Source organism: Erythrolamprus reginae, chromosome 2 (genome assembly GCF_031021105.1).
Source record: "Erythrolamprus reginae isolate rEryReg1 chromosome 2, rEryReg1.hap1, whole genome shotgun sequence".
In the NCBI taxonomy this organism is placed as follows: Eukaryota; Metazoa; Chordata; class Lepidosauria; order Squamata; family Dipsadidae; genus Erythrolamprus; species Erythrolamprus reginae.
This window is the reverse complement of record NC_091951.1, coordinates 232,800,145-232,815,417: the sequence shown is the minus strand read 5'-3', so window position 1 is coordinate 232,815,417 and position 15,273 is coordinate 232,800,145. Positions and strand designations below refer to the sequence as shown.

General features: G+C 38.4%; 1 protein-coding gene across 2 annotated transcripts; it reads left to right on the top strand.

Annotated features, from left to right (window-relative positions):
- Positions 1–453: 453 nt before the first annotated feature.
- On the top strand, positions 454–14,535 carry LOC139162170 (perilipin-3-like). Of its 2 annotated transcripts, none has more exons than XM_070742244.1 (8): positions 454–664; positions 2,485–2,568; positions 3,204–3,387; positions 4,666–4,748; positions 6,813–7,065; positions 8,814–9,001; positions 12,040–12,168; positions 13,828–14,535. In XM_070742244.1, the coding sequence occupies exons 1-8, from the start codon at positions 581–583 to the stop codon at positions 14,179–14,181; spliced, it is 1,359 nt and encodes a 452-aa protein (XP_070598345.1). In that variant the 5' UTR covers positions 454–580; the 3' UTR covers positions 14,182–14,535. The 2 variants fall into 2 exon arrangements, with proteins under 2 accessions (XP_070598345.1, XP_070598346.1); XM_070742245.1 differs by lacking the exon at positions 454–664 and adding an exon at positions 774–892.
- The last annotated feature ends 738 nt before the right edge of the window (positions 14,536–15,273 follow it).

Sequence of the window (15,273 nt, the reverse complement as noted above, 5' to 3'; positions counted from 1 at the left end):
CAGGATAAAATTTCATGGCTAAAAGTGAAAAGTGCATATACATTCACTGTTACACACAAGATGTCCTTTGCACAGATGGTACATTGTTCCAGATTTGCTTAAGAGTGGTGATAGGAAAAGGTGCAGAGTAAAAAGAAAATTACTAGCTACATTTTCTCCATTTCTCCCCCCCCCCCTTGGAAAAAAATAAAGTACTGTATAATCACCAAAGGGATACATCTGAAAGAGGTTAATAAGAATACAAACATTTCATTCTTTGTGTTTATAACTCTGTAGAATGAAGAACAATGAAAGAGCAAAACCCAGAATATGATTATTTTTTTAAAAAAATCTAAAGGACAGGTATTTTTTGAAATAAAGATAGCCATATGGTCACTGTAAATCTATAGTTACCTTTTCTATCAGCTCCTCTTGATGTTTTTAAATCTAGTTAACACAATTCTTACTTAACCTGATTGTGGGTTGTTAAAGGAATACAGTACAGTATAGAATTGCAGCCATTGTCTTTCTTAACACAATTAGCTTATCTCCCATTCAGCAGTGGAAGAAGATTTTGATTGCTTTTCGGAACTGTCAGTCAATGATAGCCCGCCTCTGCCTTGTCATGTTTTATGGGTATATAAAGACCACTGAGGCCGGAAGTGGCTTTATCGTTGGCTTTGAGGTATGTATGACTAACCTGAGTTGCTTTCCTCCCCCCCCCCCCGAAATGTGGTTTAAAGTTGGTCTTTTTGTTTTCTTTTTAAGTGACTCTGCAAAGCAAAACTAATACATTTTTTTTGCAAAGAGTTGGTCTCCCAGGCTTGATAGTTGAATGGAAATGGCTCATTCAGAGATAAGTCAATTGCATTTGGTGCTTTTGAATAACAAATGCTGGGAATTGGTGAAAGAGGTGAATTATCCTTCTAATTTTGTTTTAGGTTTTGCTAAAATATTTGACTTTTGTCAGATATAGCATCTTGGCCTTCTGCAGTGTGGATGTTACATTGTGCAACAATGCCACCAAAAATGCTCTTGAGCCAACATAATTTTGCTATATTTTAAGACAGGAGGTATTTCCCAGAAACTTTCACTGAGTTTTTTTTTAAAGGGGCCATATTTGGTTGTATCCTGGTGGGGTTTTTCTCCCTTTAGCTTGTTTTGCAGAATTATTTGCTTTCTCCTTAAAATACTGTGTCTGAAATTCTGTGGCTATATAGCTTTTGTTGCACGAAATTAACACAGCCACACCCAGGTTCACCGGCCTTTCCTGATTAGATTATTTTGGGGAGGGGGGAGGTTTGCAAGTCCACAAACCTCGAGAATTCCCAGCATGACAAATTACTTAGAAAAAGAAAGGCTTTAGTTTTCCTCTAGGGAAGAAATCATTGGTCTACAAAATTCAAAGGGTGGAGCTGTTGGGAAAGCAGAAATACCGGTTTAAATCAAATGGGTTATCACCTTAGAGGTTTCTGCAATTCTTTGCTGGGATTAAAGTGGCAAAGGAAGGGCCCTGCTAGAGAATTCACTGAACTCCACAAAGGACTTTCCTATTTGAATTTAAAATTGCAATGAAATGCACAGGTCTGTGAATGCAACTGATCTGAAAAGCAAAGTCAGCTGGGAAACCAGGTTCACTTAACAACTGTGTTGCTAATTTAAGAAATGCAGTGATTTGCTTAACAAAATGGGTGAGGAAAGTAATACAATGAGGCAAAACTCATGTAACAAATTTCTCATTTAACAACATAAATTTTGGGTTCAATTGTAAGTTGAGGCCTACCTGTAATGCTCAGAAATGCCAACAATTTCTGATTACTTTGAAAGAAAGTTATGCTGATAACTGTAGAGTCAGGGTTAAAATATTTGCTTTGTTGATGGTGTAAGTCTTAGAAATGGGTTGTCCCAAAAGTGTCACTGCTTTTACTTTCTTCCATTCTATACATCAGGATTCTCCAAACCTGGCAACTTTAGGACTTGTGGACTTTAATTCCCAGAATTCCCTTGTAAACAGGGCTAGCTGAGAAATTCTGGCAGTTGAAGCTCACAAAACTTAAAGTTGCCAGGTTGGACACCCCTGCCATAAATGATAGACAACTTTTGTCGAAAACACGTGAACTATTGACTTGTAAATAATAAGAATCAAAACCTGAATAATTTGTACAAACACAGCTAGTTGGCAAAAGTGCAAGAATAAAGATCAGCCCAAAGCAAACAAATCACATTACAGTAAGCTAAATGTATGGAATCAAATATTAGTGGTGAGGAATCTTTTGACCTCACCGCTAAAGCTGAAGCTAAATCTGAGATCTCCAGATGTTCTTGTGGTGAAAATAGATCAGGTTTGGAATAAATACTGCTTAATTAGAGGTATAGAGATAGAGTAGGGTTTATTTGTTTGCTTATTTAATTGGCCTTCCTCCTCCTGCAAAAGCTGCTAAAATTGTGTGTAATGTAATTTGATATATTACTGTGGTGACTGCATGGGATCTTGTCTCTCTATAGTGCTGCCCGCTTCTCATTATTATCATCATCATGTCTTCTCCTGGAGCAGAGTTAATCCCTACAAGAATTGTAGATGATCACCAGGTAAGTGAACAATACTGGAAGAAGCCAGGATACCATTTAAGGATCAAACTGTAACAAGGATAGAACCCAGCATGGATTTTCTAATCTATTTCATAGATTTATAAAGATCTGCAGGCCCATAGGCTCCTAGTTTAATCACAGTAAAACTATCAAAGAACTTAAGAACATGCTGAGGAAAACTTTTGTACTCCTTAAATACACTGCTCAAAAAAAATAAAGGGAACGCTTACATAACACAATATAACTCCAAGTAAAGCAAACTTCTGTGAAATCAAACTGTCCACCTAGGAAGCAACACTGATTGACAATCCATTTCACATGCTGTTGTGCACATTCAACTTTGTACAGAACAAAGTATTCCGTGAGAATTTTTCATTCATTCAGATCTAGGGTGTGTTGTTTGAGTATTCCCTTTATTTTTTTTAGCAGTATACATTCTTACATTGTACTGGTTTTAAGCTCACAATAATGTGCTGAGAAACTAAAGTTCAGCAGTATCGGTTTACTATTTATTCAGTTTTACATACCAGTATGAATCATAGCTTCATTGAAAATATGATCTAACTGCAGTTGAGCAAGGTAGAGCTGTTCTGCGATCCAGCAAGATGGTGACTCTATGGTATCTTATTTCTTAGTGTGCCATCCGAAAGTTTGCTGATGTGCCATTAATTGGTTCTACTTATGAGTGGGTTTCGTCTACCTATACTTTTGCCAAGCAGTCTCATCCAGCTATCCAAGCAGTCTTTGAGATGGCAGAGACGGGTGTGAAGAATATTGCAAGAAGCACAGAGCCTCTTCTCGACATATTTGAACCTCAACGTAAGTAATTGGTCATAGCTGGTAGGCTCACTCCACACTATTCTTTGCCATGTCATTCTTCATCCTTTTGGCTTGGTTTTCCAATGTATGGCTTTTGAGATTGTCAGTAGGGATGTATGGCTAAGACACTGAGCTTGTCGATCGAAAGGTCAGCAGTTCAGCGGTTCGAATCCCTAGTACCGCATAATAGGATGAGCTCCTGTTACTTGTCCCAGCTTCTGCCAACCTAGCACTTTGAAAGCATATAAAAAATGCAAGTGGAAAAATAGGGACCACTTTACGTGGGAAGGTAACAGTGTGCCTCTGGTGTTTAGTCATGCCGGCCACATGACCACGGAGACATCTTTGAATAGTGCCTGGTCTTTGCAATATAGTTTCTGATCTTTATTAATTGAGAGTGGGTGGGAGAGGGGAGAGAATCTTCTATTACTGATTAATAAAATTCTCCCCTTTCATGTGTATCTTGCAATTTACGGTATCTCAAAATCCAAGAGGAACCAGAACTTTTCCGAGACTGAGTTCCCTACTTTCTACTCTCTGGGATTAAAGTTCCGGGGTGGGTGGGTGTGAAGAACAATACAGACCTATTACAAGGTCATGGACAAAACAGATGAATTACTGTGGCTTAGTACAATAAAAAAAATTAAAAACGTTCCAGAGATTGTGATGTCTATTGCTTTCCGCAGAAGCCAAGTTTCTGGCACTGCACATGGGCCGCCATCTTGTTTTTGGCTTTTAAAAAATATTTTGCAAATTTTGGGCCCGTGCGCTTTGCACGCACACGCCCACATGGCACAGGAGGAAACGAATGGCAGCGAGGTAAGTTAGAACCCACCCTTTACCTAAATGAGTGCATAGCATTGTAATCCTGCAGTACTACAGGCCACTGAAGCTGACTTGTAGATCTGAAGATCAGCGGTTCAAATCTCATCAGGTTGACTCAGCCTTCCATCCTTCCGAGGTGGGTAAAATGAGGACCCGGATTGTGGGGGCAATAGCCTAGCTCTGTTAAAAAAGTGCTATTGCTAACATGTTGTAAGCCACCCTGAGTCTAAGGAGAAGGGCGGCATAAAAATCGAATAAATAAATAAATAATAAATAAATCCCACTTTTATGTGATCACTTTCCTTTGTATCATTGCACTGCAGCATAAATCAATATAGGCATTTTGTAAATTCTAAGTAGCATAAAAACCAAATGCAACTAGAATCCAGTTCTTGAACATAACTGGGAATCTTTTAAGTAATCAAATCTTTCTTTCATGTTTACTGTTTACAGTTTCTTTTGCAAATATGTTTGCCTGTAGGAATCTTTACAGGCTACAACACAAATATCCTATTATGCAACAGACGGTGGACCAGGTAATCACTTGACCTTCCATAATATTAGATTGACTGCAGTGTATGTATGGTTCTTTTAGGATATTGTTTTATTATATTATTGATTTTAATCTGATTGTTCTATTTCCCTATTTCCCTATTGTTTACTATCTTACCTGTTAGCAGCTCTGACTCCGTTTTGGAATAAATAAATAAGTAAGTAAGTAAATAAATAAATAAATATAAATATCATAAATATAAATATCATATCTATCTGTGTAGATTCATGTAACCAACATGTGACATTTTACATTTCATTGAATTTCAAACTCCCAACGTCCTTAGGACAGGGAATGTGAAGGATGCAGGGCACTGTAATTCAGCAAGACTTAGAAGACCACAAATTCTCTTTCTCTACTATAGTCAGTACAAGAGATAAGTGATCAACTTCATGAGAATGGATTTCAGACATAGCTGTTATCAGCAGGTGCTGAACCAACCAGGTCATGCTGAAATGCCAACCAGCCTTTTCTTCCTGTGGGTGGGAAAAAAAGACATTTTATTTTCTCCTTTAAATATTTCACCTTCCAAATTTTTGGACTAGTAGGATTCCTCCAGCAAACATTTTAAAATGTTTTTTTGCCTTTTTTATAAAAAATGTAAAACAGCCCCTTATGTTTAGTAGGGTCTATGTGAGGGTAAAACGTTTGGGCTTGGCATGTCAAAATTTTGGAAATCAGTTAACGTTTTTATTTTATTTATTCACATTTCTGAATTGCCTATCTCCCTCAGAGGGGGACTCTTACGTGTGTGTGTCACACAAAAACACATGAGAAAGAATTTTTTACATATTTTGAAAAGTATCAAACAATTGTGCGATTCCTCAGAATCTGCCATGTCATTTACCTTCAGGTGGTGTTTTTTCTGCAGCCTATCTGAGGCAGCTCCAGATCACACGAGGCCTCACATTCTTTTTTTGTGTAGGTTCTGTGGCTTCTGAAAACTATCTGATACTTGCCTGATTTTTAGAGCCTCCAGAGGTTGTGCAAAAGCGTGGCCCCCTCGCACAACCTCCAGAGGCTAGATGGCAACGCACACATACCCCCATTCTCATGCAGCTCCCAAGATGTCAGATAATTGCATGAGAACAGCATGTGCTTTTGAGAATAGTTGTTAGGTGTTGGTAAACACTTGTGTGTTACCCAAAACATGCCATATTTGACATGCGCTCCCTAGGTTCAGCAGCATCATTACTCCTATTAGCAGGGTACTGTAATTGAGTTCCAGATTTATAAACCATTTGACTGGCTTTGCAGGTATTTTCATGAATAAAAGTTATTTCTTGGGAATCTTTGTTTCATTTCTTACCCTGACCCATTGCTCAGTATTCCTAGAACATGCTAATCAATTTGGTTTGTGCACAGATAGTCCTCTACTTAACAACCATTCATTTAGTGCCCATTCCAAGTTAATAATGGCACTGAAAAAAGTAGCTTAAGAGGTTTTTACAATTAATGACCATTACAACATCCCCATGGTTGCATGATCAAAATTTGGGTGCTTGGCAATTGGCATGTATAGATGACAGTTGCACTGTCTGTGTCTTGTGTGATCACAATTTCTAATCTTACCAGCTGACATATGACAATGTCATTGTCAGTTTCACTTAACTACATAATTTGCTTAACTTTTATGGCAAAAGATGTAAAATGGGATAAAACTCGCTTAACTGCCTTGCTTAGATAATGGAAATTTGGGCTCAATTGTGGTTGTAGGTTTAGGACTATCTGTATATTTGTTGCTGTTGTTGTTTTTTAAACGTAATTGCTGCACTAAAAGCAAACTGAAGAAATAAAATTCAAACTGGATGCAAAAATGACACATACCCTGTTTTCCCCAAAATAAGACATCCCCTGATAATCGGGCTTTTGACCGATTGGCAATAAGGCCAAACGCTTATTTCAGGGTTCAAAACAATATAAGACAGGGTCTTATTTTGGGGGAACACAGTAACCCAAATTTAGAGAGGAAGATACAGTATATATGCGCTGGTGCTTAATTCTGTCAATTTTCTTCATTCTTCTCTTTTTGGATTCTCACTGCCAGATCATGACAAATGCCATTCAATCTATTTATACCAAATTAACTGAAGTAAAGGACATTATGGATACCATGCTAGATATAAGTATCGAAGGTGCCGCGGAGAGCGTGGAAGTAACCTTGTGTTCAGCGAGGAATGCTGTGGACACCATTATGGATATCGACATGGCACAGATGATGGCCAGTAGTGTTGACAAGATTATCTTCAAATCGGATGACTTATTAGAGCACTTTCTGCCAATCACGGATGAGGAATTTTGTAAGACTATGCCGTTCCCTCTCTTGATTATCCACATTTTTAATAAGTTTAACCTGTAAATTTATTTACTTCTTTTATTTCTACAGCTATCTATCTCTGCCAAGTGACTCTGGATGGCATATAATTCTAAAACTGTAAAACAGTTAATTTTTTAATCCAAATGTATACAATAGCTGAGATAGTTAACCAACTAACAGTATTTCTTCTTTCATTCATTCAGTTTTAAAAACTTATTCATTTGAGTAAAGTTTAAAACATCTGAAAGTCATTAGCTAGGAAAAGTAGACCAAGAATGCATATGCTGGCCTAGTAAAGATATACAATATTGAAAATATGTCAGAAGTAAGCGTTGGGACATATTATTGTTATTGTTGTTATTATTATTATTATTATATTTTAGACTTGTATGCTGCCCTTCTCCAAGGACTTAAGTATGTTAAACAGATTAGATTAGTTATTTTTAAAAACCATGGAAGCTAATATTTTGTAGCTCATTTTTCTTAAAATTGAGTGCTGTTAATTCTGAAAATCTCTTGCCTAGAGAGCTCTTGCTGGTCAGTGAGTGATGTGAAATCTGAAAGACCCAACTGATATGATGAGCCAGTATTTGTGGCTTATTCAACAAACCATATTCAATCATCCATGACTTAACCTAATCCCATTTCTTCCAAATCCCTCTATCGATCCTCTTTCCAGCTTATCCTCCTTGTTACAGCTGATTTTAAGACATATGCAAAGGTTAGGTTGAAGACTTCAGTGAAAAGAGTATCTGTTATTTCTCATCTGTTATGGAGACTATTGAAAACTTATTGTCACCTAACCTAAATGAAAGGCATGGGCATTTCTAACCCCCAATCTAAAAAGTTCAAGGCCATAACAAGTCATCACTATCACTCATCGGGCATTCAATTTTGGTGTAAGCCTTAGGTCACAAAAAATGAAATGCTTTACTTTTTAAAAAATTGGGTCACATTTTAACAAACAAAAGTACACGCTTATCAGGCTTATGAAATGAATGCTCTGACTTTATGAAAAACATTCTAAAGCAGTGTTTCTTAATCTCAGCAATTTTTCCGATTGTGGACTCCATTTCCCATAATTCCCTAGCCAGCATTCCACAGAATTCTGGGAGTTAGAGACCACACATCTTAAAAGTTCTGAGGTTGAGCAACACTATCCTAAAGTGTGGCAGATGATTGATAGGGAGCCTGGTACAGATCAATTTATTTATTGATCAAATGTATATACCTACCCATCTCCACCAAAAGGGTTGTATTTTAACATCTTGCCCTCTTTCGCAAAATCTAACTGAACAGTTTCACAAAGCCTATCGATCTTATTTTTACACGGCATAAAGGTTAGGTTCACTACACTAAAATGTAATAATAGTGTAGTGCTGGGGAAGGGAGGGCAGTGAAAAGGAGTCTGGGCCAAAGCTGATCTCTTTGTGGTTCCTCACCAAATTGTAGTACATGTGCTAAAATAATCCCCTCACTTCCTCAATTAAATATTATTAACAATGAGGGAGAGGAATTGAAATCTTTTTTTTTTTTAGTTATTCGAAGTATAGCTCAGATTTCCCCAAAGCTTAATCAACGGGGATTTATTTGAGGTCTAAAGTGACTACTAGCTAAAATTTCTCGGAAACCTAGTTGTGAGGAATGTTATTTGTGAAATGAACTGACTGATAATATTAGCTCAGGGATTGTGAATGGGGATCTCTTTTGATCTAATTGTTGTTTGTTTAGTTGCCATTGCATTTTCGGACCGCTCTGGAGCAGCCTCTCTTGAAAATCAGGAAGGAGAGCCAAGTTACTACAGGCGCCTGAGTTCCTTGTCGATGAAGCTCTGTAGTCGAGCCTACCAGCATTCTCGGATAAAGATCAAACTGGGTGCAGAGCAGGCATTGCTCCAGCTTGAACAGCTCTTTTACTTGGTAAGAAACTCAGTCATTCTGTGCTATGTTTGGGAAATAAAAGGAAAGGGTGAATAGTCAGACTTTATTGGACCATGTAAGTTGCTGAATGGTCTCTTTAGCAAATAGCCCAAGCAGCTGAACTCAGGGACATTGATTCAGCCATGGACTGGAGGCAGACTGTTTTCTATAAAGCAGTGATGGCGAACCTTTTCCCCCTCATGTGCCAATAGAGCATGCATGCGCGTTATCGTGCATCTGCGAGTGCCCACACCCATAACTCAATGCCTGGGGAGGGCGATACCCAGACTGAGCCCAATCCACCTCACAGGGTGATGGTTGTAGGGAAATTAGAAGAAAGTATTGGGTATGTTCACTGCCTTGAGTTACTTATGAAAATGATAAAGGCAGGATATAAATATTCCTGTGTCTAAATCTTGTTCTACCATTAGTATCCAGTAAAAGGTTAATGAGCAGCTGGATTGAGTTATGTAGATTTGGATTTGGTCTAAAAATAAGGGCTTTGCACAATGTATATGTTAACCAGGTAGTCTGCCTGCAGTGCTGTTTTTAGGGACTGTGCATTGTGTCTTCCACTTGGATTATTGCTTAACAGTCTATCTACAGCAATCTTTCTTAGCATTGAAGATGTTAAGAAATTTAACTTCCAGATAGGATGGCCTTTGCTAAGAATTGCAGAAATTGAAATCCAGAAAATCAAATCAAAGTTTCCAAGGTTGAGAAACACAGACCTACGTTATCCATTAATGAGATTCAGAATGGGGGAAAAAACATCAACATTTTCTTGTATTATAGCAAATCTGCTCATCTTTTGTGCATAGGTTCTTCCTGCTTGACTTCATGTGGATTCAACCTTTTCATTAATAAATAAAATTCTGCTACGTTCCCCAATTTGATGCTTTCCAGATGTGCTGGATTGTAATTATACAGTATAATCTCCATTTGGCATGGCCATTTTGGTTCAAGTCATGCAACAATGTAGTGCAGTGTCTTGTATCCTCTGATCTTAAGTGAGCGCAGAATACTCACCTGGAAGGATTAATGGCAAATTCAGGCTGCTGACTTTTTTATTAGAAAGCAGTGTTGAAAATGAGTTCAATATTGCTTGTTAATATAACTCCAGAATAATTGCTTGTTTGGAACTCTTCACACGACCTTAGTACATTTTAATGGTCTGATTTCTATTCGAGGAATAGGCAGGAGCATTGGTAGAAACTTTTGAAGCACTCTTCCAAAAATAGTTTTCCAGCTTTTCTAATCTGGCCGTGTCTGGGAGAGGATGAGAGATGTGGTGTAAGATACTTGCAAGATACCAAGTTGAGACTGCTTTAGGGCAGTTCACTACTGTAAAGAAAAATTCAATTCTAAGTGACTTAAGTAAATCTCTGACCCCAGGACAGATGAAAATCCATGTATCTCTGGAATATGAGTGGACATATGCCAATTTTTTTGGGGGGGGTGTCATTTATGGGGCTTGAGGAATGGAATATCCAAAGCTGAAAGAGATTTAAGTATTTTCTCTCACTGGAGGAATTTTAAAAGGTGAGGTGGATGCTTTAAACATCTGCAAAGCTTGAAGTTCCAATTTGTTCCTTTAATCCTCTGTCCAATAGTAACATCCCCCCCCAACACAAATATTCACTACAACTACTGGTCATGTTAGAAGACCACTAGCAATGCCCTCTGAGGTTCCCAGGCCAAAATGAGCCTTGTTTATTAATGCTAATGTGAAAGGCTACCGCAATTATATAATGAAGAAAAAATGCCCAGCTGATTGTGCACTGGTTCTTTTTTATTTTGTCTGTTGGGGGAAAATATTTTCTTTAAAAAAAAAACTATTACATTTCAATAAGAGATCATATATAAAGAAAGAAAAAGTATTACAGAAGCATAGAATGACTAGGAAAGAATGGTTCAGAAAAAAAGTCAAAATAATGCAGAAAAACAAGAAAAAATAGAGTAATTTCTGACTTTCAGATATAAGTACAAAATTAGCCTTTTAATCTTTTACTGTAAGATCAATATACACAATATGTCATTGTGGCCTTTTACTCTAAGATTAAAAACACACAACATTTCTATAATTATAAACAGTTCTCAGTAGTATAAGCACTCATCAAGTCGCAAAGTTAAAGTTTCGTACCTTTCAGTTTCAAGCAAAAAGTCCAGTGTGTTCTCCAATAGGAACAAAGCTAGACAAAGTCTTTTGTTTGGTTAAAATAATCAGTTTCACCATTCACTCTCTGAATTTGTTAAGTGCTTCCACCTCTGTGTAATCCTCAATTTATAAACACCATTGGGACCAACATTTCTGTGGCTAAGTAAGATGAATCACACCTGATTTTACAGTCTTTTTTTTTGCCATGGTGGTTAACTGAATTACTGCAATTGTTAAGTGAATCACATGATCATTAAACAAATCTGGCTCCCCCCATTGCCTTTGCTGCTCAGTAGCTGGCTGGAAAGGTTGTAAATGGCAAACCCATAACCTGAGTGCTGCAACCACCATAAATAGATATCAATTGCCAGGTGCCTGAATTTTAATCACATGATTGTGGGGATACCACAATGATTGCAAGTGTGAGGTCCTAGTGTAGATCACTTTTTTCAGTGCTGTTGTAACTTTGAACAGTCACAAAACGAATACTTATAGGTCGAGGACTACCTATACTTCCTGAATAAACTTGATGGAAGTTCCTTAAGAGATTTTTCTGGATAATTGAAGATAGCAATAGCTATTACTACCCTCAGAATTTTGCCCCCCAAAAAACTAGGTCCTCATTTTACCAGCTTCGGAGGCTAAATCAACTTTGAGCTGGTAAGATTCAATCTGGCAGATCACAAGCAGCCGTCAGAAATAGCCTGCAGTTCTAGATTCTAACCACTGCGCCACCGTGGCTCTTATGATAAGAGTAGGGAATGTATAGCTCTGGCCTTTGAGCCAAAACTGTAGTTATGATGCCAAACGCAAAACACTAGGCTTGAGTGCATGATTTTTTTTTCCATTTTCCTTTATTTTTTTTCCTGCTTTTTTGTAGTTAAAATATACCAAGGAGGAATTGGACTACAAAGTTCACCGAGGTCACGAAAAAATGTACCAAATGTGGAAGGAATGGTACAAAGGAGAACCTAAGCAGGATCAGAGCAATGGAGCCAATCAGACAGAGGTATCTCAGCATGAGAATGATTCATCTTTTGAAGATACTAAAAAAATAGGGAATGGCCATTGCTCAGTGAAGATTCTGCCTTGACAATGGTTTGTGGCTAGGCATACTGGGTAAACCTAGACAATTATTATTCATTATTAAATAGATTAAATCAGGGATGGCGAACCTATGGCACATGTGGTGGCATGCGAAGCCATTTCTGACGGCACGTGAGGCATTGCCCTCAGTCAGTTCGGTCCCGCTGGTCCGCTGATATTTATAGTTTAGTTACAGTTTATACTTTATCAGATTTGTCTGCCACCCTCTCCGAAGACTCAAGGCGACTCACAGCATAACAGTAGTACAATACATTACAAATCCAATAATAAAAATTAAATCAATTTAAGCAAGTATTAATAACATAATAAAATCCCTAACTATGCAATCACACACATTCAACCTACTCTATCATACAGTAAGGCCAAAAACATAATTAAAAAGAGGGGGAAAGGTGGTAATTATCCCCACACCTGGCGACAAAAGTGGGTCTTCAACATTTTATGGAAGGCGAGGAGAGTGAGGGCTGGTCGAATCTCTAGAGGGAGTTGATTCCAGAGGGCCGGGGCCACCACAGAGAAGGCTCTTCCTCTGGGTCCTGCCAACCCTGGGTCCTGCCAACCGACATTGTTTGGTCGACAGGACCTGGAGAAGGCCACCTCTGTGGGACCTAATTGGCTGCTGGGATTCGTGCCTTCTTTATGGCCGTTTTTGCTCTCCCCAGAGTTCAGGAAAGCCTCCTGAAGCCATTTTGCTCCAGCAAAAACTGGAACAAAGCCTCCTGGCCTGTTTTTTTGTCATCTCCAGGCTTCAGGAGGCTTTTCTGAACCCTGGGCAAGGGCAAAAAAAGGCCCTAAAAGCCTATTGGAAGTCCGGAGGCTTCAGTGAGGCCTGTCCGCATATGTGGAAGGGCAGCGCAGGGGGGGTTGTGTGCATGCGGGGTGTGGGGAGAGCATTGCATTACAGGTGTGGGTACACACACGCGCCCTATCACCCGCAAGCGCATCCTTTTGGCACCCGGATCAAAAAAGTTTCGCCAACACTGGACTAAATCTTTATCCCCAGTGGCTGACGCAAATTGGATCTTGCAACATTATTAAACAAACTACGGTATATATTTATGCAAAAATTATTCCCAGATCCAGAAGAGAGTTGGTGTGTTTCTCAGGATATATGAAAAGGCTAAGATGAAGAGCTGGGTCAAAGATCCTTTATAGAACATACACAACATACAGAAAATTGTTTGAGGAAGAAAAGAGGGAGGAGATTTGAATTCTGCCACCTGGCATGTACTGCATGGCTGAAATCAAGGGAACAGCAATCAACAATGGTGTCTCCATGCATAAACAAGAATATTCAGTTGCCCTATGTCCGTCTGTCAATCTCTCTCCCCACCCCCTCCCTCCCTTCAGATAATCCCATAGATCAGGGGTAGGCAAAGTTGGCTCTTCTATGACATGTAGACTTCAACTCCCAGAATGCCTGAGCTAGCATGATTGGCTCAGGAATTCTGGGAGTTGAAGTCCATAAGTCATAGAAGAGCCAACTTTGCCTACCCCTGCCATAGATGAACACCTATGATGTTCAATTAACAGATCTTTTTGTTCATTTCTTTCATAACAGATGGAATCCCATTCTCTAGCCACATCCTACACTGTTGCACAGAAGATGCAGGAGGTCTGCCAGAATGTTTTAACCAACCTGCAGAGCCTTCCTGAACATCTTCAACAAAAAGTCCAACAGGCTCAGTGTGATTTAACAGAGCTACAAGCTGTCCTCTCTACTGCCACATCCTTCCAGGATCTTCCCAGTGGCTTCATGAAAGAGACCACAGAGAAAATTAACAAGGCCAGGAAGGCTCTGTTTGAAGTCATGGAATATATAGCTAAATACACTTGTCAGCCATGGGTAGAGGGACCCTATTGTCCTGCTGAATATTCAGCAGAGGAATCCATAAAACGCAATAACGTATATTAGTTCTTTACTCTAAATAATTTATGAAACAAATAACATATATCAATTCTTCCTATTAATAATATTGAGAACTGGGGTCTTCCGATGCATTCCTTGGACAAGACTTAGGTGGCTGGGCTCTTAGAAAATGAGAGAAATTAGTAAATGGATTGACCTTTTAAAAGTAATTATTAGCCACTTCCATATTATGCATGATTCTTTTAATATTATATAGTTGTAAGTGTACTTTATGTTGACTACTAGCCAAATACTCAACTGTATAACTTAAGAATTTTAATTACTATAGAGATCTAAGTTTTTAATAAGTGAGAGGCAATTGTACATTTGTTTACACAAATAAAATTGCAATTAAACAGCTGTGATGTGGCAATGTGTAAGTGGCTTGAAATAGCGGGTTCTAGTATTTGATCTGGTTCTTGAAGGTTGCAATTTATTATATTCCATTTTATAGGTTAGATAGGTTGTTTGATTCATTCTTGCAGGCAACTTCAAAAGAAGTCTCTCACAAGGATCAGTTTCTCTGCACCTCTGCAGCTCTATCAAAAACCTAACTGCCCAAAAATAGTTTAATTCCTTTTTATAAAGGTTCACTGATGCTAGACTTGCCTGCTGCTGCGCCCAATCTCAGAATTACTAGACATAGCTTATTAAACATACTAATATTTATTTATTTATTTATTTATTCTTTGTCCAATATACAATACATATGAAATAGAATAGACATTAAGTAATATAAATAAAGATAGAAAGTAAGAAAGAAGAGAAGTAGAAGGAATGGAGAGAAAATATATGATATATGAGATAAGGAAAGACAATTGGACAGGGAACGATAGGCACATCAGTGCACTTATGTACGCCCCTTACTGGCCTCTTAGGAACCTGGAGTGGTCAATCGTGGAGAGTCTTAGGGAGAAATGTTGGGGGCTGGGGGCTGACACCACTGAGTCCGGCAATGAGTTCCACGCTTCGACAACTCGATTGTTAAAGTCATATTTTTTACAGTTAAGTTTGGAGCGGTTAATATTAAGTTTGAATCTGTTGTGTGCTCTTGTGTTGTTGCTGTTGAAGCTGAAGTAGTGGTTGACCGGAAGGACG